The 19,726-nt window shown below is 35.1% G+C and overlaps 3 protein-coding genes and 1 pseudogene across 7 annotated transcripts; 3 read left to right on the top strand and 1 right to left on the bottom strand.

The window, feature by feature from the left end:
- Window positions 1-699: 699 nt before the first annotated feature.
- On the top strand, window positions 700-8,689 carry LOC100781743 (DEAD-box ATP-dependent RNA helicase 37). 3 transcript variants are annotated; one of them, XM_003524900.4, is made up of 7 exons: window positions 700-880; window positions 1,273-2,195; window positions 2,292-2,375; window positions 3,524-3,766; window positions 4,266-4,433; window positions 5,393-5,506; window positions 7,703-8,689. In XM_003524900.4, exons 2-7 carry the CDS (start codon window positions 1,452-1,454, stop codon window positions 8,192-8,194), a joined length of 1,845 nt encoding a protein of 614 aa, XP_003524948.1. In that variant the 5' UTR covers window positions 700-880; window positions 1,273-1,451; the 3' UTR covers window positions 8,195-8,689. The 3 variants fall into 3 exon arrangements, with proteins under 3 accessions (XP_003524948.1, XP_040871458.1, XP_006580156.1); XM_041015524.1 differs by lacking the exon at window positions 7,703-8,689 and adding an exon at window positions 5,821-7,685 and having other exon boundaries at window positions 720-880; XM_006580093.4 differs by having other exon boundaries at window positions 728-880; window positions 1,371-2,195.
- Window positions 8,690-10,552: 1,863 nt separating this feature from the next.
- On the top strand, window positions 10,553-15,235 carry LOC100780827 (F-box/kelch-repeat protein At1g55270). Of its 3 annotated transcripts, none has more exons than XM_003524898.5 (3): window positions 10,553-10,888; window positions 10,997-11,211; window positions 13,600-15,235. In XM_003524898.5, the coding sequence occupies exons 2-3, from the start codon at window positions 11,149-11,151 to the stop codon at window positions 14,848-14,850; spliced, it is 1,314 nt and encodes a 437-aa protein (XP_003524946.1). In that variant the 5' UTR covers window positions 10,553-10,888; window positions 10,997-11,148; the 3' UTR covers window positions 14,851-15,235. The 3 variants fall into 3 exon arrangements, with proteins under 3 accessions (XP_003524946.1, XP_006580154.1, XP_003524947.1); XM_006580091.3 differs by having other exon boundaries at window positions 10,557-10,901; XM_003524899.5 differs by having other exon boundaries at window positions 10,559-10,910.
- A 209-nt stretch (window positions 15,236-15,444) lies between these two features.
- Window positions 15,445-17,636, bottom strand: LOC102660563 (uncharacterized). Its single transcript, XM_006580092.4, has 2 exons — window positions 17,495-17,636; window positions 15,445-16,077 (listed from the first exon to the last, which is right to left on the bottom strand). The coding sequence occupies exons 1-2, from the start codon at window positions 17,597-17,599 to the stop codon at window positions 15,763-15,765; spliced, it is 420 nt and encodes a 139-aa protein (XP_006580155.1). The 5' UTR covers window positions 17,600-17,636; the 3' UTR covers window positions 15,445-15,762.
- Window positions 17,637-17,738: 102 nt separating this feature from the next.
- On the top strand, window positions 17,739-18,509 carry LOC106798741 (berberine bridge enzyme-like 8; annotated as a pseudogene).
- Window positions 18,510-19,726: the final 1,217 nt, after the last annotated feature.

The raw sequence follows: 19,726 nt of genomic DNA, 5'->3' as shown, positions 1-19,726 counted from the left end.
TAATTGAGTATAACATAACCAGGGAAAACACAAGCTTTCACACACGCTTGTGCGTTCACATTTCAATCTTGTAAAGTATTTTTACTACGTTAAATTTAATACATTATAACATTTTTTTTCTTATTAATACGAGGATGTGTGTACTCATTTTGTTCTAAATACATATTTACACGTTACCTAAGAATATTTATTTATTTATTACGCTAAATTTAAAATGTGGAATTATTGTCATAAACTTCCTTTTAGATACAACAAAAAAAACCCTTCACAGATGTATATGACATAAAAAAACGTTGTGAAGGATCTTGGAAAGTAATTCAACATCAACCAAATCATGCAATTATTATTAATTATTAATAAATAAAATGCTAGAATGTTGTACTTCATATAAATACAGACACCAAATAGATATTAAGTATTTGTTATTTTAAAATAATAAATAAACACACCTCAAATTAGTGACAACAAATTTATTGACTTCAAATCATAAAATTTATAAAGCTACCATTATATATTCTATTCCACTGATAAAAAATAGGAAAATAAATGTGGATATCAAAATATCTTATTTCTTTTTTATATATAGTTATTGATAATATAATGACAGTAATAATGTTAAATTTTATTTTTTCTACACTGTTAGTTTATATACTATTTATTTTTAAATTAAATATATTTATTCTATTTTGAATTTGAAGTTTTGAGAAGAGAGAGAAAAACATAAAAGAGAGAAAAGATATTTTTGTTGTTTCTAACCTTTGAAGGCGCCTTCTCCTCTCTTTCTCTTTCTGCAACCGAACCAAAAATTAGGGTTTCTCGATCTTCTTCATTTGTCACTGCTCTCACCGTTTCAGGGTTTTACCTTCCCAACACGACACAGGTGCATCCATCGCTCTTCTCTCTCTCTCTCTGCAATCTGCATGCCCTTATTATTATTACTATCATTCTTTCTTCGTTGCTTCGGCTATGGTTTTTTTTTTTTTTTTTTTTTTTTTTTTTTTACGTTTTGGTTGTTTTCGTGCTTGTCTTTCAAAGACATTGTGTTTGGTTCGCCATTATGCTTATGCTATAGCCTTTTGAGATTTCGAGGAGAATGAACTTCGTTTTATGCTTCCATTGTTTTGTTCTTCTCGTTTGTTTAGTTTGTGATTTTGCATTTTTGAGACTTTGTCGATTGTATTTGATGTGTTCTGCTAATCGGCTTCTGCTTTATGTGATATCGTGATGTAAACATGTTTGCAACGGTTATTGATCGGAATTCGTGCTTTGCAGGGCTGGTTCTGAGCAATTTTGTTCGTTTTGAAGAGTATTTATCTGTTTCAGCAGTTTTTTTGTTTTATTTATTTTTTAATTGGGGGCTACTTGTAAAGGTGTTATCCCGATTCTGGAAAGGAGGTGTTTTCCCTTTGAATTTCGCGGACAACTGTTGACTACGAGAATTGTGATTGACTATGCGAACTTCATGGGCTGATTTGGCTGCAAATTCTGCAGCTGAGAACGCAGGTCCTGGTTCTTCTGCTAACAATGTGGGAACTGGTAGCAATTTAGCTCCTACGCGACCTGTTTATGTACCTCCCCATCTGAGGAACCGTCAGCCAGCGGCAGAATCCCCTGCCCCTGCTCCAGCATATAGTGGCCCTTCCTCTGGTGCTGGTAATTCTGGATCCCGTTATGCTGCACCCAGAAATGATTATCGTCCTGGGTATGGTGGTGGTGGTGGTGGACGCACAGGTGGATGGGGAAACAAAAGTGGTGGATGGGATCGTGGCAGGGAGCGGGAAGTCAATCCCTTTGAAGAAGAGGATAATGCTGAAGAGGCATTCAGTGAGCAGGAGAATACAGGAATAAATTTTGATGCATATGAAGACATTCCAGTGGAGACCAGTGGTGACAATGTGCCCCCACCTGTGAATACGTTTGCAGAGATTGATTTGGGTGAAGCACTTAATCAGAACATAAGAAGGTGCAAATATGTGAGGCCAACACCTGTTCAGCGGCATGCTATACCAATATCCCTAGCTGGACGGGATTTGATGGCTTGTGCCCAGACTGGTTCTGGAAAGACAGCTGCATTCTGTTTCCCGATTATCAGTGGAATTATGAGGGGCCAATCTGTGCAGAGGCCACCTCGTGGGGTGCGTACAGTGTATCCGCTTGCGCTTGTTCTTTCTCCAACGAGGGAGTTATCAATGCAAGTGAGTTAGTTAGATTAACCTTGTATTATGCTATGATTTTAATTGGACACCATTCTGCAATGAAAATATATTTGAAATGTTGTAATTTGGTTTCAGATACATGAAGAGGCTAGGAAATTTTCATACCAAACTGGGGTTAGGGTGGTTGTTGCATATGGTGGAGCACCAATAAACCAGCAGGTTTTTGTCCCTTTTATCTTTGTTTCTCTTTATTTCTTACTTTGTTTCTCCCACAACTAGTTATGAGTCTATGACATTATATTCTTGATAGATGTTTCAATTATTATAGCTCTTTCTCTCTTTGGTGTGTAGACACCTTGTTTCAAATTACTTAGCAAAGTTTGTTCAATTTGAGATCCAACTTTGGTAATTATGGTTGTCAAATAGGGATTTGAATCATGAATCAGAAGACTCGTTTTCCGACCTGTATAGTAAATTGTAAGATTCATGATAAATAATTAGAAATGTTTTATATAGTTAAAAAAGTCATAAAACTGAAAAACTTAGATTTATTAGCATTTTGACACAGAAAATTATAAACACACACACACATACATAGGCATTTAAAGTAAAAAAAAAAAAAACTCACTATAAACCATAATGCGTAACAGTCAAAATAAAGCAAAGCTATGCAAGGGACACTTACACAGTGGCTTCACGTAACAACCTCATTATTTGTTGCACTCATTTTTCAGTTTTCAGCCTTTCAGCACACATAGCCAGAGCACACATCACAGAGTCCACGTGCAAGGCACAACAACAAAATATAGAGATAACAACAGCAATTATGACCTTGAATGATGAATGCAAGCAGCATGAAAATACTAGGGAACACAGCATATGTGAAGCATGAGTTGTGTGGGTTGTCAGAGAGTGCAGAAAAAAAAAGTAATGTGTATGTACTTGTTTGGAAGCATATATAGTCTCATGGTTTCATAATGAGCCATGGTGTGAAATTTTGTTACATCCTTTTCAAGCTTCAGTACTGTTTAAGTACTGTTTGGATTTTCATGATTTCAATCTTCCAATAATGTTGCAATTCTGTATTTGAGAAGTTTTTGCATATGTCTGTGTGGATATTGGTTGGTCAAGAATTGTGGTTATATATTGTAGCACATTTGCTGAAGGTGCTGCTCCTTGTAATTAATGAGTCTCAAATTTATCACTGTCGATGTATTCTCTTGTAGATTCTATCCTGTTGCAAATTTTACTTAACGGGTCCAATACACGGAATCAAAATTGACCCATCAAATTTTACCTTTAAATGACAGTAAGAACTTTTAGGTTTTGATATATACCCTTACCCTAACAAGTTATATTTTCTCTAGCTGCGGGATCTTGAAAGAGGGGTGGACATTCTTGTTGCAACTCCTGGAAGACTGGTAGATTTGCTGGAGAGAGCTAGAGTTTCACTGCAGATGATTCGATATCTGGCCTTAGATGAGGCAGATCGGATGCTGGATATGGGTTTTGAGCCGCAAATAAGGAAGATTGTAGAGCAAATGGACATGCCTCCACCAGGTGCCAGACAGACTATGTTGTTCAGTGCAACATTTCCAAAAGAGATACAGGTCTGATATAGTTTGTAAAATATGCTTTCTAGTTAAGCATGCTTTCTTCTGGCATGTCGTTTTTAATAAGAATGTGTTTCTTAATTTTGCTACCTTTCCTACTTCATGGGGCAGTTCGGCTTGCTTCCCCCTCCTTTGTTGCCCCACTGTCTCTAGGGCCTGCATATATTGTGGACTCCTTTTAGTGCTGGTTGGAAGTCTATGCACTTGTCTTAGGGAGATGTGTTTTACTTTATAGTGTAGGTTGTCATTGCTCTGATATGCATTTTCGTTGTGTATTTGTGAATCACATACTTGTATCTAAGGGGTCTTGCTGTTAATCTCCCTCTTCTATTTCAGAAAGAGTGCCTTTAGAATAATGTAATTTGGTTGTTTTTAATTTGATTTGAGATGATAAGTGGCTTCAGAGGTATAAACAAACAATGCATGAATACCTAATTGTTGTGTATATTATAATTATAACTTTTAAGACCTCTTATGATTTCTGGTTGATATGCAGAGATTGGCTTCTGATTTCCTTTCAAATTATATTTTCCTTGCTGTTGGAAGAGTGGGTTCAAGTACCGATTTAATTGTCCAAAGAGTTGAGTATGTTCAAGAGTCTGACAAGAGAAGTCACCTAATGGACCTTCTTCATGCACAGAGGGCAAACGGTGTACAAGGAAAGGTACTTTATTTACATAAAACTTATTACAAGTGATTTTTAGAGACTAAATGAATGTTATGCATTGATTCAAGTTGTGTTAATGCATAGATGATTTGGTTGGAAAAAATAGCCAGAACAACTAAAATGATCATATGCCTATGTCACCAATGAATTTGGAGCTTTTCTTTGTTGTCCAGTGTCACATTTCCAAAAGAAATACCAGAGATTTTTACAATGACTATTGTCTCATTAACTATCCTGACCCACTTGGGATGGGTAGTTCTCAGTGATGCCTATAATCTTCTACTCATGCTTGCATTTTGTTAAAAGAATTAAGATGAGTAGAAGATGTATGCTAACAGATATGAAGATAAGAGATCCTCCTTGAGAAAACAAAATTACCAAAAAAAAAACCAAAACAAGAGAGCACAGAAAAACATACGAAGTTACTGACCCAGTCTCTTTAACATCTCCTCTAAAATGGCCACGAGCTTTATGCTATCAGCAAGTAGAAGCCAAACACCTTATCTTGTCCCCAAAGAATTTGCTCATTCATAGAATTCTCCTTATAGATACGAGAATTACGTTCTGACTGTATACCCCTAAGTGTAGCATAGATGGCTTATTGCCAAAAAATTTAGCTTCTTTACCTCTACCAAAACCAACAAAACTAGTAGTATAAAAATCCTAACTTGTTTTTGTAAGGAAATATCTACCGGACAGTCTAAACTGATTCCAAGCAACATGCATGCACGCAAACTTTGTATGGACATTTTAGGTCAATGTTTGGATTATGGTATTTTAATTATTTTGAGCTCTGTCAGGTAATGCCTTTGCAAAGTTGCATTTGAATTTCAGTTTGTATGGGGGATTTATAGTGTGGATAATCTATTATACTCATATTGTGCTTCTTTAAGAGTAAACTCTCGCTAAAATTGTCATAAGATTATTTCATGCATGATTTTTTTTTTTTTTTGCAGCAAGCTTTAACTTTAGTTTTTGTGGAGACAAAGAAGGGAGCTGATTCGCTGGAACACTGGTTGTGTCTTAATGGTTTTCCTGCAACTACTATTCATGGTGACAGGTCACAGCAGGTTAGTCTATTGCATAAATGTTAATAGTAAACAGCTCTTGTAATGGGTTGTCTTATGTCTATGATGATTGGTGTATAACATAAAACTGTTATAGTGTGTGAAAAATTGTGCATATTATTGTTAAAAATTAAATTAAAAATATGAAACGTTTAACTGAATCCCCAATTCCCCCTTTTTTGCCACATTTCACTTTCCCATATTGCTGTTGACTTTTGTTTATAGTCACAATTCTTTGCCATTTGAAATGAATTGCATGTTCCCTGATTGAGTATGAACTCTTTCTTTAATAATTCTTTTCACTCTCACAACTGAAGTGCCGCGTCCCGCGTCGGAGGTGCACCAGACACGCAAACGGGTACGACTCCGGTGCGACGCGGTGTCCATTGCCTCCGCCATCACCGGACATGGTTGGACGCAGGAAGCGCGCGATTGGACGCGGCCCACCAAGAGGACACGCGCGATTGGACGCGGCCCAACAAGATATTTCATTATTTATTTAAAAAATGCTTACCAAATACTAAATCGGTTCTTCTTTGTCTTCTTCTTGCCGTTTCCCGCAAGCGGCCTCCATTGTTGCACGTTGTCACATCCGTTTCCCCGCGCAGGTAGGCCCTTTCCAGTCATCTTCTTCGTCTGCTCCCTGTTTCTTTTTTGGTTTTTGTCGCTGCCAGAGTGTCGGTTCAAGTTTCTCGGCTTCTCGCTGCCGTGTTACTGTTTTTTGGTGATTCTAATCTGGCTGCCGTGTTATTCTCGCTGCCATGTTACTGTTTCTTCATAATGAACAGTATAGGACCTATACTATAGGTATGGCAGATTGGCACTGCGAAATTTATTGAAAGCAGGTATGGGCCATATTTTTTGGTACAAGATGGCACAATTTATCCGCCCGTGATTCCGTGAATACCTGCTCGTGAATACTGGCTGTATGGCACTATTGGCAGGCCTTATTTTTTGCCTTTTTGAAAGAGATAACCACACTTTTAATATGACTTTGACAAATTTAAATTTTTTTGATGTTAGATATTTAACTCATCTATGTCCACTTAAATATGATTATTGCATGCGACAAAACTTTTTATAAGTTATACTTTTACAAAAATATTATATCTTGAAAAGCAATGGTTGCTGCATATGGCAACCGTGATCTAGGAGATATGCAGTAGAAATACCGGCTGATCAGTATGAGAGACTTAAAATAAAAATTTGATGGACTTTTTTCACTTTGACCAAGAGATTATAAAAATATTTTTTTTCACTTTGACCAAGATCTTTTATGCATATCGCTCATATTTAATTTTATGTAATTTTATTTTATTTGATTATATATATATATATATATATATATATATATAGCTGTGTCCGTGTCCTACATTTTGGACATTACATGTGTCCACGTGTCGGTGTCGGTGCTTCTTAGCTAAATTCTAAAAACATCTAGGAAGAATATCCAACCTGACTGTCTCATTAACCGAGAAAATGAGAAATCAGAAGAGAGAAGAGAAGATTAGAATGTGTGAAGTTACTTTTACCTGAACCGGGGACAAGAAGTCTCCATATCTAATAAAGTGGGTTGAGCATTTTATTTGGGCTTTATTTGGAGATGACTTGAGACACCAAATAGACGGGTTGCACGATTGCATTAAGGAACTATTTTCTTCTTCTGCAATTCTATTGAATCCAAATGTTATGTCTACTGCATTCCTGTGATTCTAATACAAAACACAGAATCTTGAGCCTTGCAAGATTTGCAAGTCAAACATTTCAAGACTAGAAGTCTAGAACAGCTATCAAATGGTTATTCCTATAAAAGAATTGTTTCTGGTTACATGCAATATTATTAGGTTTAAAATGATTCTGTCATTTCTTCATCCTTTTTTTGGGCACATCTTTTGCAGTCATTCTCTGATATTATTACCTTATTATTTTTTTGTTCAGACCTGGAGCTTTCAAATATTCTTATATATTATTTATTTTTCCCAGGTTTTTTCATTAATAGGGTCATGGTCCTGGATTCTTGCATCATTTTGCTTGGTAGTTAGTCTTAGGAAATTGCTATTCAACTTGCTACCCTCATATTAAACCCTTTTGCTTCATAGCATTTACTAACTTTTCTGTTGGTTTTGAACTGCAACAATATTATTGGTTAAGTATATACTTGTTATCTTACTGTGTTCATCAATTCTGACATACCTGCAGGAAAGAGAATTAGCCTTGAGGTCATTTAAAAGTGGTAACACCCCCATATTGGTTGCCACCGATGTTGCTGCACGTGGTCTTGATATTCCCCATGTTGCTCATGTGGTCAACTTTGACCTGCCAAATGACATTGATGATTATGTACACCGAATTGGAAGAACAGGGCGAGCTGGAAAGAAAGGTCTTGCAACTGCATTCTTTAATGACAACAATTCATCACTAGCTAGAGCTTTATCAGAACTGATGCAAGAAGCAAATCAAGAAGTACCTGCTTGGCTCTCACGGTTTGCTGCTCGATCTTCTTTTGGTGGAGGCAGGAACCGCCGATCAGGCGGTCGATTTGGTGGTCGTGACTTCCGAAGAGATGGCTCTTTCAGTAGAGGTTCTTCAGATTACTACAGTGCAGGAAACGGCAGTGGTGGTGGATATGGAGGCTCGGGTGGGTATGCTGGTGGAGGGTATGGTCCTGGGGTCACGAGTGCTTGGGATTGACTTTCTTCTTTTCATAGCATTACATACCATCTTAGGTATAGGTGTGGATGCGCCTACAGGATGATTTTTCTCCCCCCAGTGTTTTTATGATCTTCAATTTACTTGTGTTTCAAGCCATCATCATTTTGTACTATTTTACAGTGCTAATCATTGTGGGGAATGGGTTGTGTATGTGGTCTAGTATCCACATCAATAAAGGTTGTGTAATGATGGTAGGTATTGGTGATTACTAACATATTAGGAATTTCTTGTCGACAACTTTTTATACCCTTCATTTTGGGTGGTAATTTTGGTGGGAGACTGGTTGTAGATTATGCAAGGGGAGAAATCGAGCTTTTTGTTATTGCCGATCGTGGTTATCTGACTTATTTCTCTCGAAGCATACTCTTTCCAGTGTCAACCAATTTATGTTGGAATTTAATATTTCCCCACTTTGTTGGGCTAAGGTTTTTGTAATATTACAGTGGTGGTTGAAATGAACAACAGGTTCCCGCCGATGATTTCAATGGAACATACCCGTTATGCCTGCGTGACTAGTGTGGTAACATGTTCATTATGTTTGAATACTATATTTAGGGAGTGATGAACATAGACCAATGGCAAAGGTTATCTTATTACATTGCACAACAGATCGTGTGCCACATTATCAAACACTGTTTACTCGTATGCTTTCCCTTTTTTCTTAATTAAACTAAACGAGTTTAGAAGAGAGAATGCCTGCCTTTATTTTAGTATGTTCTACACGTGAATTTGTGGTAATTTGTAGGTGTGCTCGGCCAGATTTTGTTTTTGATATTTCTAACTAAATAAACTTCGCTCCGAATGGTTTCCCAGTTTGATCATTCATCCTCGGTGATGCTCGTAATTTTTCTATATACATAACAAAAGAAACAAATAATGGAGGTTCTTCTCCCTCCAGTTTGACATAGTGAATTATTATATTGATTTTAGGTGTTTGGCCAACCATTTTATTTGTATTTCAAAGGCTACATTTATGATAAAGTCGGATTAGTTTTGTCTTGTCTATTCAAAGATAGCTTGAGGTCGTTAAAGAAGTGGACCGACCATGTATTCTCAAGTTGATGATCAAGTCAATAATTCCGATTAAAATACAAAGATACTTGAGTGGAGAAAAATTACGTATAGAACGGGACCCTTATTTATGGACGTGTGGATGGGATTTACCATAGGAGACCTATAATAGTCTTCATAAATAGAAAGTTCTATTCTAATCTAAGTCGACTAATGCAGGACTTGTCTTCCTTATTAAACCTTAGACGTGGGGAAGGAAAAAAAAAGAGTACGTAGAGAATTATATCCCATTTTTAATATACATCGCTTATTCCAAGTAATTTTATGGTAACATATTAGTTTTGATGTTTTTAATATCATTATTTTAATTTTTATAAAAATTGAATAGGGATAACAAGAATCACTTTGGGGGAATCATAGATGCTGCTACCATGATATGCCCGTGGCTCATTTTTTACACAATTGGGTCTAAATTTGAACTAAATCAATTAAATTTGATCTTTACTGGTTCAATTCTTAAATATATAATTTTCAAATCTAAATTAAATAGACTTTTTTTTTGGGGTGGGGATGGAATTTGAGATTACAAATATCTTTTAAGTTCATTATGAGAAATAAAACTCTCTTTCTAAATATTTAGTTACAAATTTATATTCAGAACTCAAATTTAAGATTATTTATCAAACTAAATTAGTTCAATGTCATTTAATCCATGCACTTATAATAAACTCCAATTAAAAATCTAGATTCAGAAAAAGTCAGATACTTTTATCATTTTTATAACAATTTGTATTTATTAGATCTATAACTTTTCATATTTTTATTAAATATTTTAAAAATATGTTATTAACTTCATAATCTGAATTGAACCAATTTATTCTTCCTTAGGTTAGTTTTTTTTTTTGAATTTATCATTTTTTTCTTCTAAATAAAATTGAATGAAACTGATTAATTTTAAGAATTTAATCAAAATGAATTTGGCAATACAAATATATTTTACACTATGATCCAATTATAAATTATGGAATATGATAAATTTATTAATTTTAGAATAATTATTTCTAACTTATTAACATAATAAAATTACTCATAGTGAATGAAAGTTAGATTCTTTTCATTTGAAAATTAAACTGTTAATTTCAACTAGTAATTCAAATCTTTTTCCTCCAAAACTCAACCATCGGAACTGGCAAACAATGCAAACACCAAACTGGCCGTGAGTTAAAGAAAAGAAAAATGTTAAAAGCCCAAATGCGTTAAAGAAAAAGACAAAAAAGCTGTTCGAAGTAGCCATGTGATGGCCAATCTTGACAATCCCACAAAAGGATGATATTTTCTGCGATCAATAAATCAAAAGAAGAAAACCCCCTCTCTCTCCCTCTCCCTCCTTTGCCTTCAAAGTTGGGTGGGTTTGACCCATGAACTGCAACTCATTTATTAAAGAGGACCATTGTCACAAGCCAATGAAGCGATGTGTCCTCTTAAGACAGTTATACAATTTATATTAAAATTCCGCAAATTCACACAACTCAGTTTAACATTAAAATAAAATAAAAGAAAACCACTTTAATTAATTTTTCGCAAATCCCCAAGAGAGAAAAAAAAATCACACAATTTTAGTGAAGCTAAAGCTTGTGGTTTCTTTCTCGTTCTCAACCAAAGGTGAAAGAAGAGAGTGAGAGAAGTTGCTCCTCATCTCACCGCTCTTAGTTCTTCTTCCTTCCTTCAAAACTCGAATGACCCATTTCTTTGTTTTTCGTTCTCTTGCAGTTCCTGAGGTAAAGATACAAGCTTTTCTCTTCTGTTCACTGGATCGGGTTCCAGGAATTGAAGGGTAGGTTCAGTAGGGGTTGTGTTGATCTGCACCAAGATGCTTAATTTGCGTTGAAAAATTCATTCATTTGCGAGACTCGGCATCGGAAATGAACCAGTTAGTTGAAAGTTCAACGACTACTCAAAGGGTATCTAGAGTTCAAGCTCCACTGGTAATAAGTCCTTTCCCTCCAATTTTTTTATCTGCATATTAGTTTTCTTCTTTTGAATAGTATAATTTTTCTCCATTTTTCAGTTGCAGCTTTTTTTTCTTTTTATTTTTTTGTGTGTGGATAAAAGGTTCGATTTGCCAGCGCTGTGCTTGAGGTTTTGGTTAACTTGAGTTCCTATCATTCTCTGCTTGTGTTTGGAAGAGAGGCAGAGAACTAAGTTGTAACTTCAGTCAATTGGGTAGTCTATGAACCTTAGCTCTCGTTTATTTCTAGGGCTCTTATTTCTGACCAAGTCAAAATTAGATCTTAGAAGTCTCTTGCTGCCTCAACATGCATTGTGTGTTGACTTTCCTAAATTCTAATCCTACCTAAACATAATGTGCTAGACTATAGAGTTGTACGCAGCTAACATTTATGGAGTGCCAACCTCTATCGTCCATACTCCACGCCTTTGGCTGAGAATGCTACCATTCTCTTTGTTTTTTGGCACCTAAAAGGCTAAATTGTTAGGGGTTTGAGGGGTTGCTCCATTCCAAGGTTGCATATCACTAGTTCATCAGCAGGAATGAACCCAAGACCTTTTTGTTGATGCAATTCGGTCTTGCTAATTACAAGTTGTACTTAGCTAGTGTCTTACATATGGGGAATGTTAACCTCCATACTCCACACCCTTGACAGAGAATGTTACCAACCAGGACGATTTTCTATGTTTGCCTTCCCAGGTATGTATTGGGTTTGAGGCTTAAGCATGTGTAGGTACCAACAAGGAAGTTTAGGACATTTTTGTTTTGGGGGGAGGGGGGTGGAATACTTTTCTTTAACTTCTCTAATGGATATGCTGAGAAAGCGGAAAGCTGTTTTGGGCTAATGTTCCCCTCTTGTTTTATTTTTTTGGCTAGCTAGATTCTCATCCTTCTTCTATCTACTTCCATTTCTTGCCATAATCATTTTTTCATGGAATATTTTTATAAGAATTTTCCAGCTGCTGTAAACATAGTATTTATAAGTATAATCTTAGTACATAGCTGCAATGCTCATTTATATCCAGCCTTTGTTCTTTGTTTTCATTTAGCTATTTGATAAAAGAGTGAGCTTAGTTTTTTATTGTCACCTTCAAATAGCATAGAGATTTATTTTTTCATTTTTCCTTTTACTTTGTTCCCCATGATTTTCCATTGAAAGCTATCAGGTTATATATGTATATATATAAGACAAATTAAATTCATCTTGGTTTATATGTCAACCTTTTTCCTGAGCATATTATTCCTGCAAATTCTTCTGCTCATCATTATCATTAGCTCTGCCTTAAGCTATTTGTCTTATAATAATGGGTATTGAAAATGATCAGTTATCATAACTCTTGTCAACTCCCCCTCCTCATATGTTTCCCAAGCTTTTCTATATTTCTCCTCCTTTTTTGGCTACCTGATATTTCATTTTCTTTTGTCTCAATTAAAACATTCATCTGAGGGTAGTATCTCCATTAACCCTATTTAACAAATCATCCCACCTTCTCTTTTATGATCTGTAGTTACTGAAAAGGCCTTTCTTATGTGGCCAAAGGGGAGTTTTTCATTGATTTCATTTTTTTAACTTGAGATTGTTTTAAAAGTAACTATTTTTAAAATTCACATTCAAACTCTCCAGATGCTCCTTGTTTTCTCTTGAAAATTCTCTTATTTGTATTTGTATTTTATGTGGATAATAATGGTACGCCTAACATCTTTATTTCAGCCTCACAAACAGTAATATAGTGATTTATTTGATCTTGTTTTCTGTTTTTATGTTACTCTGACCAAGCATCATTTGCATGTATTTTAATTCCAATATATTGAAGATATCCCTTATTTTTTATTTTTAAAATTTGAGGATATTAGACCTAAGGGTTTGAATAGAAACATTTTAGCAGAAGCTGAGGATAGCTGAAGTGCTATGGCATTTGTTCAACATTTTCATCAAGAAGTATGTAATGAAGCTATCTAATATAACCTTGCTTGGTCTTAAAATCTTACTGCCCCACCTGCAGCATTGAAAATTCCATGGCTATATTCATATATTATAATTTTAAAACTTAATATGGCCTTTCTAAGAAAATAAAGATTTCAGCTTAATAAAATAAATAATAGTATATTGTTTGACAAGTCAATAGATTGTGAAGTTATTGGTCTGGAACTTTCTTTTATTGTTTTCTTGCTGAAAAAAAAAAAAGCAGTATAGAAAGTAGGAAATGTTCAATTCTTTGGAACCTGAAGTTGGAAGGAGAAGTATCTAAAGCTTACCATGTGCATGTGAATATGCTCTTGGACATTATGCATATACATATTTTTGGTGAAATCTTTTTGATATTTTGATGGTACTTTCAACTTACTGACATTGAGAATTTTACAGGTTGACTCTGTTTCTTGCTACTGTAAAGTAGATTCAGGTCTGAAAACAGTTGTTGGGGCAAGGAAATTTGTTCCAGGATCGAAGTTATGTATCCAACCTGACATAAACCCTAATGCACATAGGAGCAAAAACTCACGTAGAGAGAGGACCAGAGTTCAGCCTCCTCTCCTGCCTGGTCTTCCGGATGATCTTGCTATTGCATGTTTGATTCGTGTACCCAGGGTTGAGCACAGTAAACTGCGTTTGGTTTGCAAGAGATGGTATCGCCTTCTGTCTGGAAATTTCTTCTATTCACTCAGGAGAAGTCTTGGAATGGCAGAAGAATGGGTTTATGTCATCAAAAGAGATCGTGATGGAAGAATTTCATTGCATGCTTTTGATCCCATCTACCAACTGTGGCAATCCCTTCCACCTGTTCCTGGGGAATATTCTGAAGCATTGGGATTTGGCTGTGCAGTTCTCAGTGGTTGCCACCTGTACTTATTTGGTGGAAGAGATCCACTGAAGGGATCTATGAGACGTGTTATTTTCTACAATGCCCGTACTAATAAGTGGCATAGAGCACCAGACATGCTGCGGAAACGTCATCTGTTTGGTTCTTGTGTAATAAATAATTGTCTCTATGTTGCTGGTGGGGAGTGTGAAGGAATTCAAAGAACTCTTCGATCTGCTGAAGTTTATGACCCCAACCGGAACAGGTGGAGCTTTATCTCAGAGATGACCACAGCAATGGTTCCCTTTATTGGTGTTGTTCATAATGGAACATGGTTTTTGAAAGGACTTGGATCTAATCGCAATGTCATATGCGAATCCTATTCCCAGGAAACTGATACCTGGACCCCAGTGAGTAATGGAATGGTCAATGGTTGGCGTAATCCTAGTATCTCGCTGAACGGGCAACTCTATGCACTTGATTGCCAGGATGGGTGCAAGCTCAAAGTATATGACAGAGCAACAGATTCATGGAAGAAGTTCATTGATAGCAAGCTCCATTTAGGTAGTTCCCATGCTCTTGACGCTGCTGCTCTTGTTCCCCTTAATGGAAAGCTTTGCATTATACGCAACAATATGAGCATCAGTCTAGTTGATGTTTTGAGTTCAAACAGACGTGTGGAAAGCAATCCTCAACTTTGGGAAAATATTGCTGGGAAAGGTCATGTCAGGTCTTTAGTTAGAAATTTATGGTCGACTATAGCGGGACGTGGTAGTTTGAAGAGCCATATTGTTCACTGTCAGGTTCTTCAAGCCTGAGATCCAAACTCCTCTGATGATAATCTTGGCTATACAGTTAGGGAAATTGTTGGTATTTTGGGAAAATCAAATTGAAACAGGTTTATCCACTTTCCTGTGCGGGAAAGAGATTGTGCTTCATTGTAAAGATGAGGTTAATTGTTGATTTTGGCTATAGAATGAGGTCATTCCTTTACAATTATGAATAGGGGGCAGATATTGTAAATGTTGTTTCACTCTAAGGCTGTGCCTTTTCCTTTCTTTACAGTATATTAGGTTTGTAAGACATGCGTTTCCGCTGTATATGATTTATTAGAAAACATGAAAAACTTTTGTATCTTTGGTCAAGTTGATTTATTCTGTAAGCAGGGGGAAGAGAATATCAGATCCCCAAGTTGTGGCAAAAGTCATTCCAATGGATGGTTTGAAAATCAGTTGCATGTTTTTGAAGAGTAATAGTATAGTTTATGCTTGGATAATATTTTTCCAAAAGCTAGTGTCAAATACAGATTTCAAATGCCAACGCTAATCAAGTCTAGGAGAAGGGATTAGTGTCCTACGAAATTGAAAACTATAGTTCGAGATTCTTGTTGGGAGAGACGTATGCAATTAGTGTTTAACTATAACTGGAGCAAAATTACTTCTTTACTTATGATACAAATTTATTAAAAGTAAATTAAGAAAAAAAGGTAGATGCATAACTAGTCTTTTCCCTGAATGTTCGGTGGCTTTGAGAGGAATACAAAAATATTTAGAGAAACTGTGAACTTTCTGAACTACCGAAGAACTTTTCATAAATCCAAAATTATATCCTTCACTGTTGTATTGTTCTCCATTTTAAGAAATAATCGCACTTTTTTTTTTGCGTGTGTGAAGTAACAATCACACTACTATTATTTAGCCACTGCAGCAATTCCATTCAGCTCAAATCACTCATGCGCCTCTGTTTATCATATCCTGAAAATGTTTGAATGAATTTTCTCTCTCAATCTTCAGTTGTTTGCGGCAGTTGTTGATGAATGCATCAGCCATTTTGTTGATGTCATCTTTCTCATTCTCATAAACTATTTGTCTGCTCATCAATGGCTTCTTCCTATCGTTACTTTCATTGCTGCTCCTCTTGTTGGTGCCGCTGCCACTGCCACTGAAGTCATTTCCATGATCCATCATAGAAGATAAGGTAAAACAAACTCTAAGCTCACAGAGAGAGAGAGAGAGAGATTTTTCTGTAGAATGGCTTCTTGATTCCTGAAAGAGTGAAAGATCACTATTTATACTTATAATCTCAGCATGTGTATAGCATGGCCATAGGCCAGAGAAAAAACACAGAAAGTGGAGAGACTTGAAGAGAATGTCTTTATGATTGTCTTCAGGCGAAAAGAGAACTTCGCTTTGTGAGTGGTACCTATTTAATATTAGTCTACTTGCCGAGGCATCATACTTTCTGAGCTATTGTTAATTCAGTTAAATTTGACTTCAAATAAAAAATACTTCAATGGGAACATTGTTTATCATGGTAATTGGTAGCTTTCTTAAAACTAAACGTGTAATTTGTTGTTTAGTAAGACTTTTGACGTGTTTAAACAGGTGGCCAGAATTGACCCTTGGTCAACATATGTATTAGATAATACATAATTGCCCACTTCTTAAACTTTAAGCAGTTCCATTGTTGAAACATAGCTTTAACGCATATGTTATGTATCATACAATTGTCTTTATTTTTTTACTTATTTTATTTATGCATATAAAAAATACACTTCAAATCAAAGAATACAACTTTTCTGTGTCCAATTTGATGTTCAAGAAATGTTTTCTAGGGGCTAAAGCCTAAATGACATGACCAAGGACAAACCTTCCTTCAACTGCCATGCAAGTTAAAAATTTCGAAGTTCTAACAGTGAAGCAACATAGAAAAGAGGTTCATTTATGGAAGAAAGCCCTTTTTCCGTTTCCGTTTCCTTTCTCTATATCCTTCTTATTTATACTTTTTATGCATGTTTTCAAATTAGTATATCATATAGTATTAAGAATATAGCCAGGCATGCCGTTAGACTCTTAGAGCCTTTCGAGTAACAAACTTTACTTTCTTTTTAATTATAATAAGCATACAATATTAAGTATTTTGCATATTTAAAAGATACTTGTGGATAGCCGTTTTATAGATATGTAAGTTTCTTTTCCGAATAATAATATAAGTAGATTACATGATGATAGTTAGAAAAGGTTTTATGTTAAAGTAGAAGGGGGAAGTTGCACTGAAAATATGTAGAAGTGGAATAAAGACGAAGTGAAGATTATATTAAAGCAGATATGTATGTTTATTTTCCGAATAATAATATAAGTAGATTACAAGATGGTAGTTAGGAAAGGTTTTATGTTAGAGTAGAAGAGGGAAGTTTGCACTGAAAATATGTTCGGAGCTTTTTGACCAATCATGGATGGTAAATCACTTTCATAACTATAAACTAAAATAATATATTTAAATTTACATACGGAATTGAAATAATGTTGATCATGTAATCCATTTTTCTTAGAAAAATAGAATGACTTTAATATACTTCTAATCCCTATAATTTACTCTCTTTTTTTAATTTTAGTTCTGGTAAAACAAAGTTTAAATCTTAATCCATCCATTGCCTATCAATGTCTGCGATTGCGATCTTACCTTTTGTCTCAATCTTTCTACTCCAAGTTCTAATGGCAGCAGCTTCAGAATCAGAACCTTTTCAAGACAATATTCTCCATTGCCTCTCTCTCCATTCTGACCCATCTCTTCCAATTCCAATCTCTGCTGTCACATATTTCCCCAACAGCCCCTCATACCCTCCCACCTTGGACTCCTACATCAGAAACCTCAGATTCAGATTCACTTCCCTGAACTTGGTTTGGTTGCTGAACAGTGCATTGAAATGAGTTGGATCGATTCAGTGTTGTTTTGGGACAACTATCCGGTGGGGACTTCGGTTGATGTTTTGCTTCAAAGGCATAATACACAGGAGAAATACTTGAAGAAGAAATCAGATTATGTCCAGCAACCAATTTCCAAAACTGGCCTTGAAGGTATATGGAACAAGATGATGGAGCTAGAAAAACCTGTTCTTGCATTGAATCCCTATGGTGGGAAAATGGGTGAGATTTCTGAGGTGGAAACACCGTTTCCACCTAGAGCTGGTAACATATATAAAATTCAGTACTCGGTGACTTGGAAAGAGGAGGGTGAAGATGTTGCTAATAGATATTTAGATCGGATTCGGAGGCTCTATGATTATATGACACCTTGTGTCAAATTCACCTAGAAGTTCATATATCAACTATAGAGATGTTGATATAGGTGTCAATGGACCTGGAAATGCTAATCATGCAGAGGCTAGAGTTTGGGGAAAGAAGTATTTCAAAAGAAACTTTGATAGATTGGTAGAGGTAAAGACCAAGGTTGATCCAAGCAATTTTTTCAGATATGAACAAAGTATTCCATCACTTGCATCTGGTCTTAGGATAATGTCAGAATAGAAGATGCCTTGAAGAGGTATAAAATAAAGATTTGATTCACAGGACAAAAAGGTATCTAGAAGCAAGCAATGTCCTGGGAAACCAATTCAGACTTATATAGAAGTTTGCCACAAAATTTTGATTGGTTAGAGATTATTTGTTATGCAATTGTATTTTCCCTTATTAAGGGAGTTTTTTTAATTTCAAATGATACTAAGATTGCTCTATTAAGAAAAGTGATTGTTTAATTTAATTTATTGAATGTTTTTATATACATTTTAACTAATATATAAAACTATTTGTCTGTTCATCAATATCTTATTCCTATCTGAACTTTCATTGCTGTAATGCTGCTCCTCTTGTTGATGCCACTGTCAGAAGTAAGTCATTTCCATGATCCATTAGAGAAGAAAAGGTAAAACTCTAAGCTGAAAGAGCGATTTTGCTGTAGAATTGCTCAAAGTAAGTTTAAATTGCATATCTATGACTACCAAAGAGATAAAAATTCACTTTCATAATATCTATAATTAAAAATGGGATTAATCTTTACCTGTCTACTAAAAGAAGAAATAAATCAATTGAAAAGTATAAAATATTAAGTAAGAAAAGAAAATATATTTATAATTATTTTTCTTGCGATTGTTGCAGGAGCATTCCATTAAATAATATCATCTGGGGGCGAGGGTGTTGTGCTTAGCACGACATCTCCATGGAAGAGGATTACGAGTGTTGAGAACAAGATTAGGGTTTGTGGGAACATGCCAGACGCTGTCAAGGATTGGATCTATAAGTTCGGTTGGAAGATATACTTCATACACCATATTTATCTCTAAGAAAAAAGAAAAACTCTTTCATAATTAAATCGATGGATTAATCCGTGTAAGATTATTTTTACTTAAACATATATCTCAAATTTGAGTTTCAATAATACAGTTGGGTTAAATATTTAAAGAAAAATAATTAATATTAATTTTATCCGACTCAAACATAATTGTTTCTATTAGAAGATAAACTTAATTTATAAAAAAAAATACTCTCTTTTTATCTCTACTATTAGTAATTTAGCATTTGTGTTTCAAATGATAAATGCTTATTTTATATAACTAAAACTTAAAATAAACAAATATTTATGAATATATAATATTAAATGTATTACAATTAAAAATCATAACCACTGAACATATTTAAATGTATAAATTATATTTTGTATACAAGCAACAATTTAAATTTTGAGGGAATTATGTCGCATTATATTTTTATTTTTTAAGTTTGTCCAAATATTAAATTAAGGATTAATTTTGTAATCATTAGTTGTGTTGTCCGTCATACTTGAATGTTGAAGATTCAAGTTGAGCATGCAAGTAAGTTCACTTGCAAAGCTGGCATTCAAATGGACTCAAAATTTCAA

This window comes from Glycine max, chromosome 5 (assembly GCF_000004515.6).
Source record: "Glycine max cultivar Williams 82 chromosome 5, Glycine_max_v4.0, whole genome shotgun sequence".
Classification (NCBI taxonomy): domain Eukaryota; kingdom Viridiplantae; phylum Streptophyta; class Magnoliopsida; order Fabales; family Fabaceae; genus Glycine; species Glycine max.
This window is presented reverse-complemented; position numbering and strand designations above follow the sequence as displayed.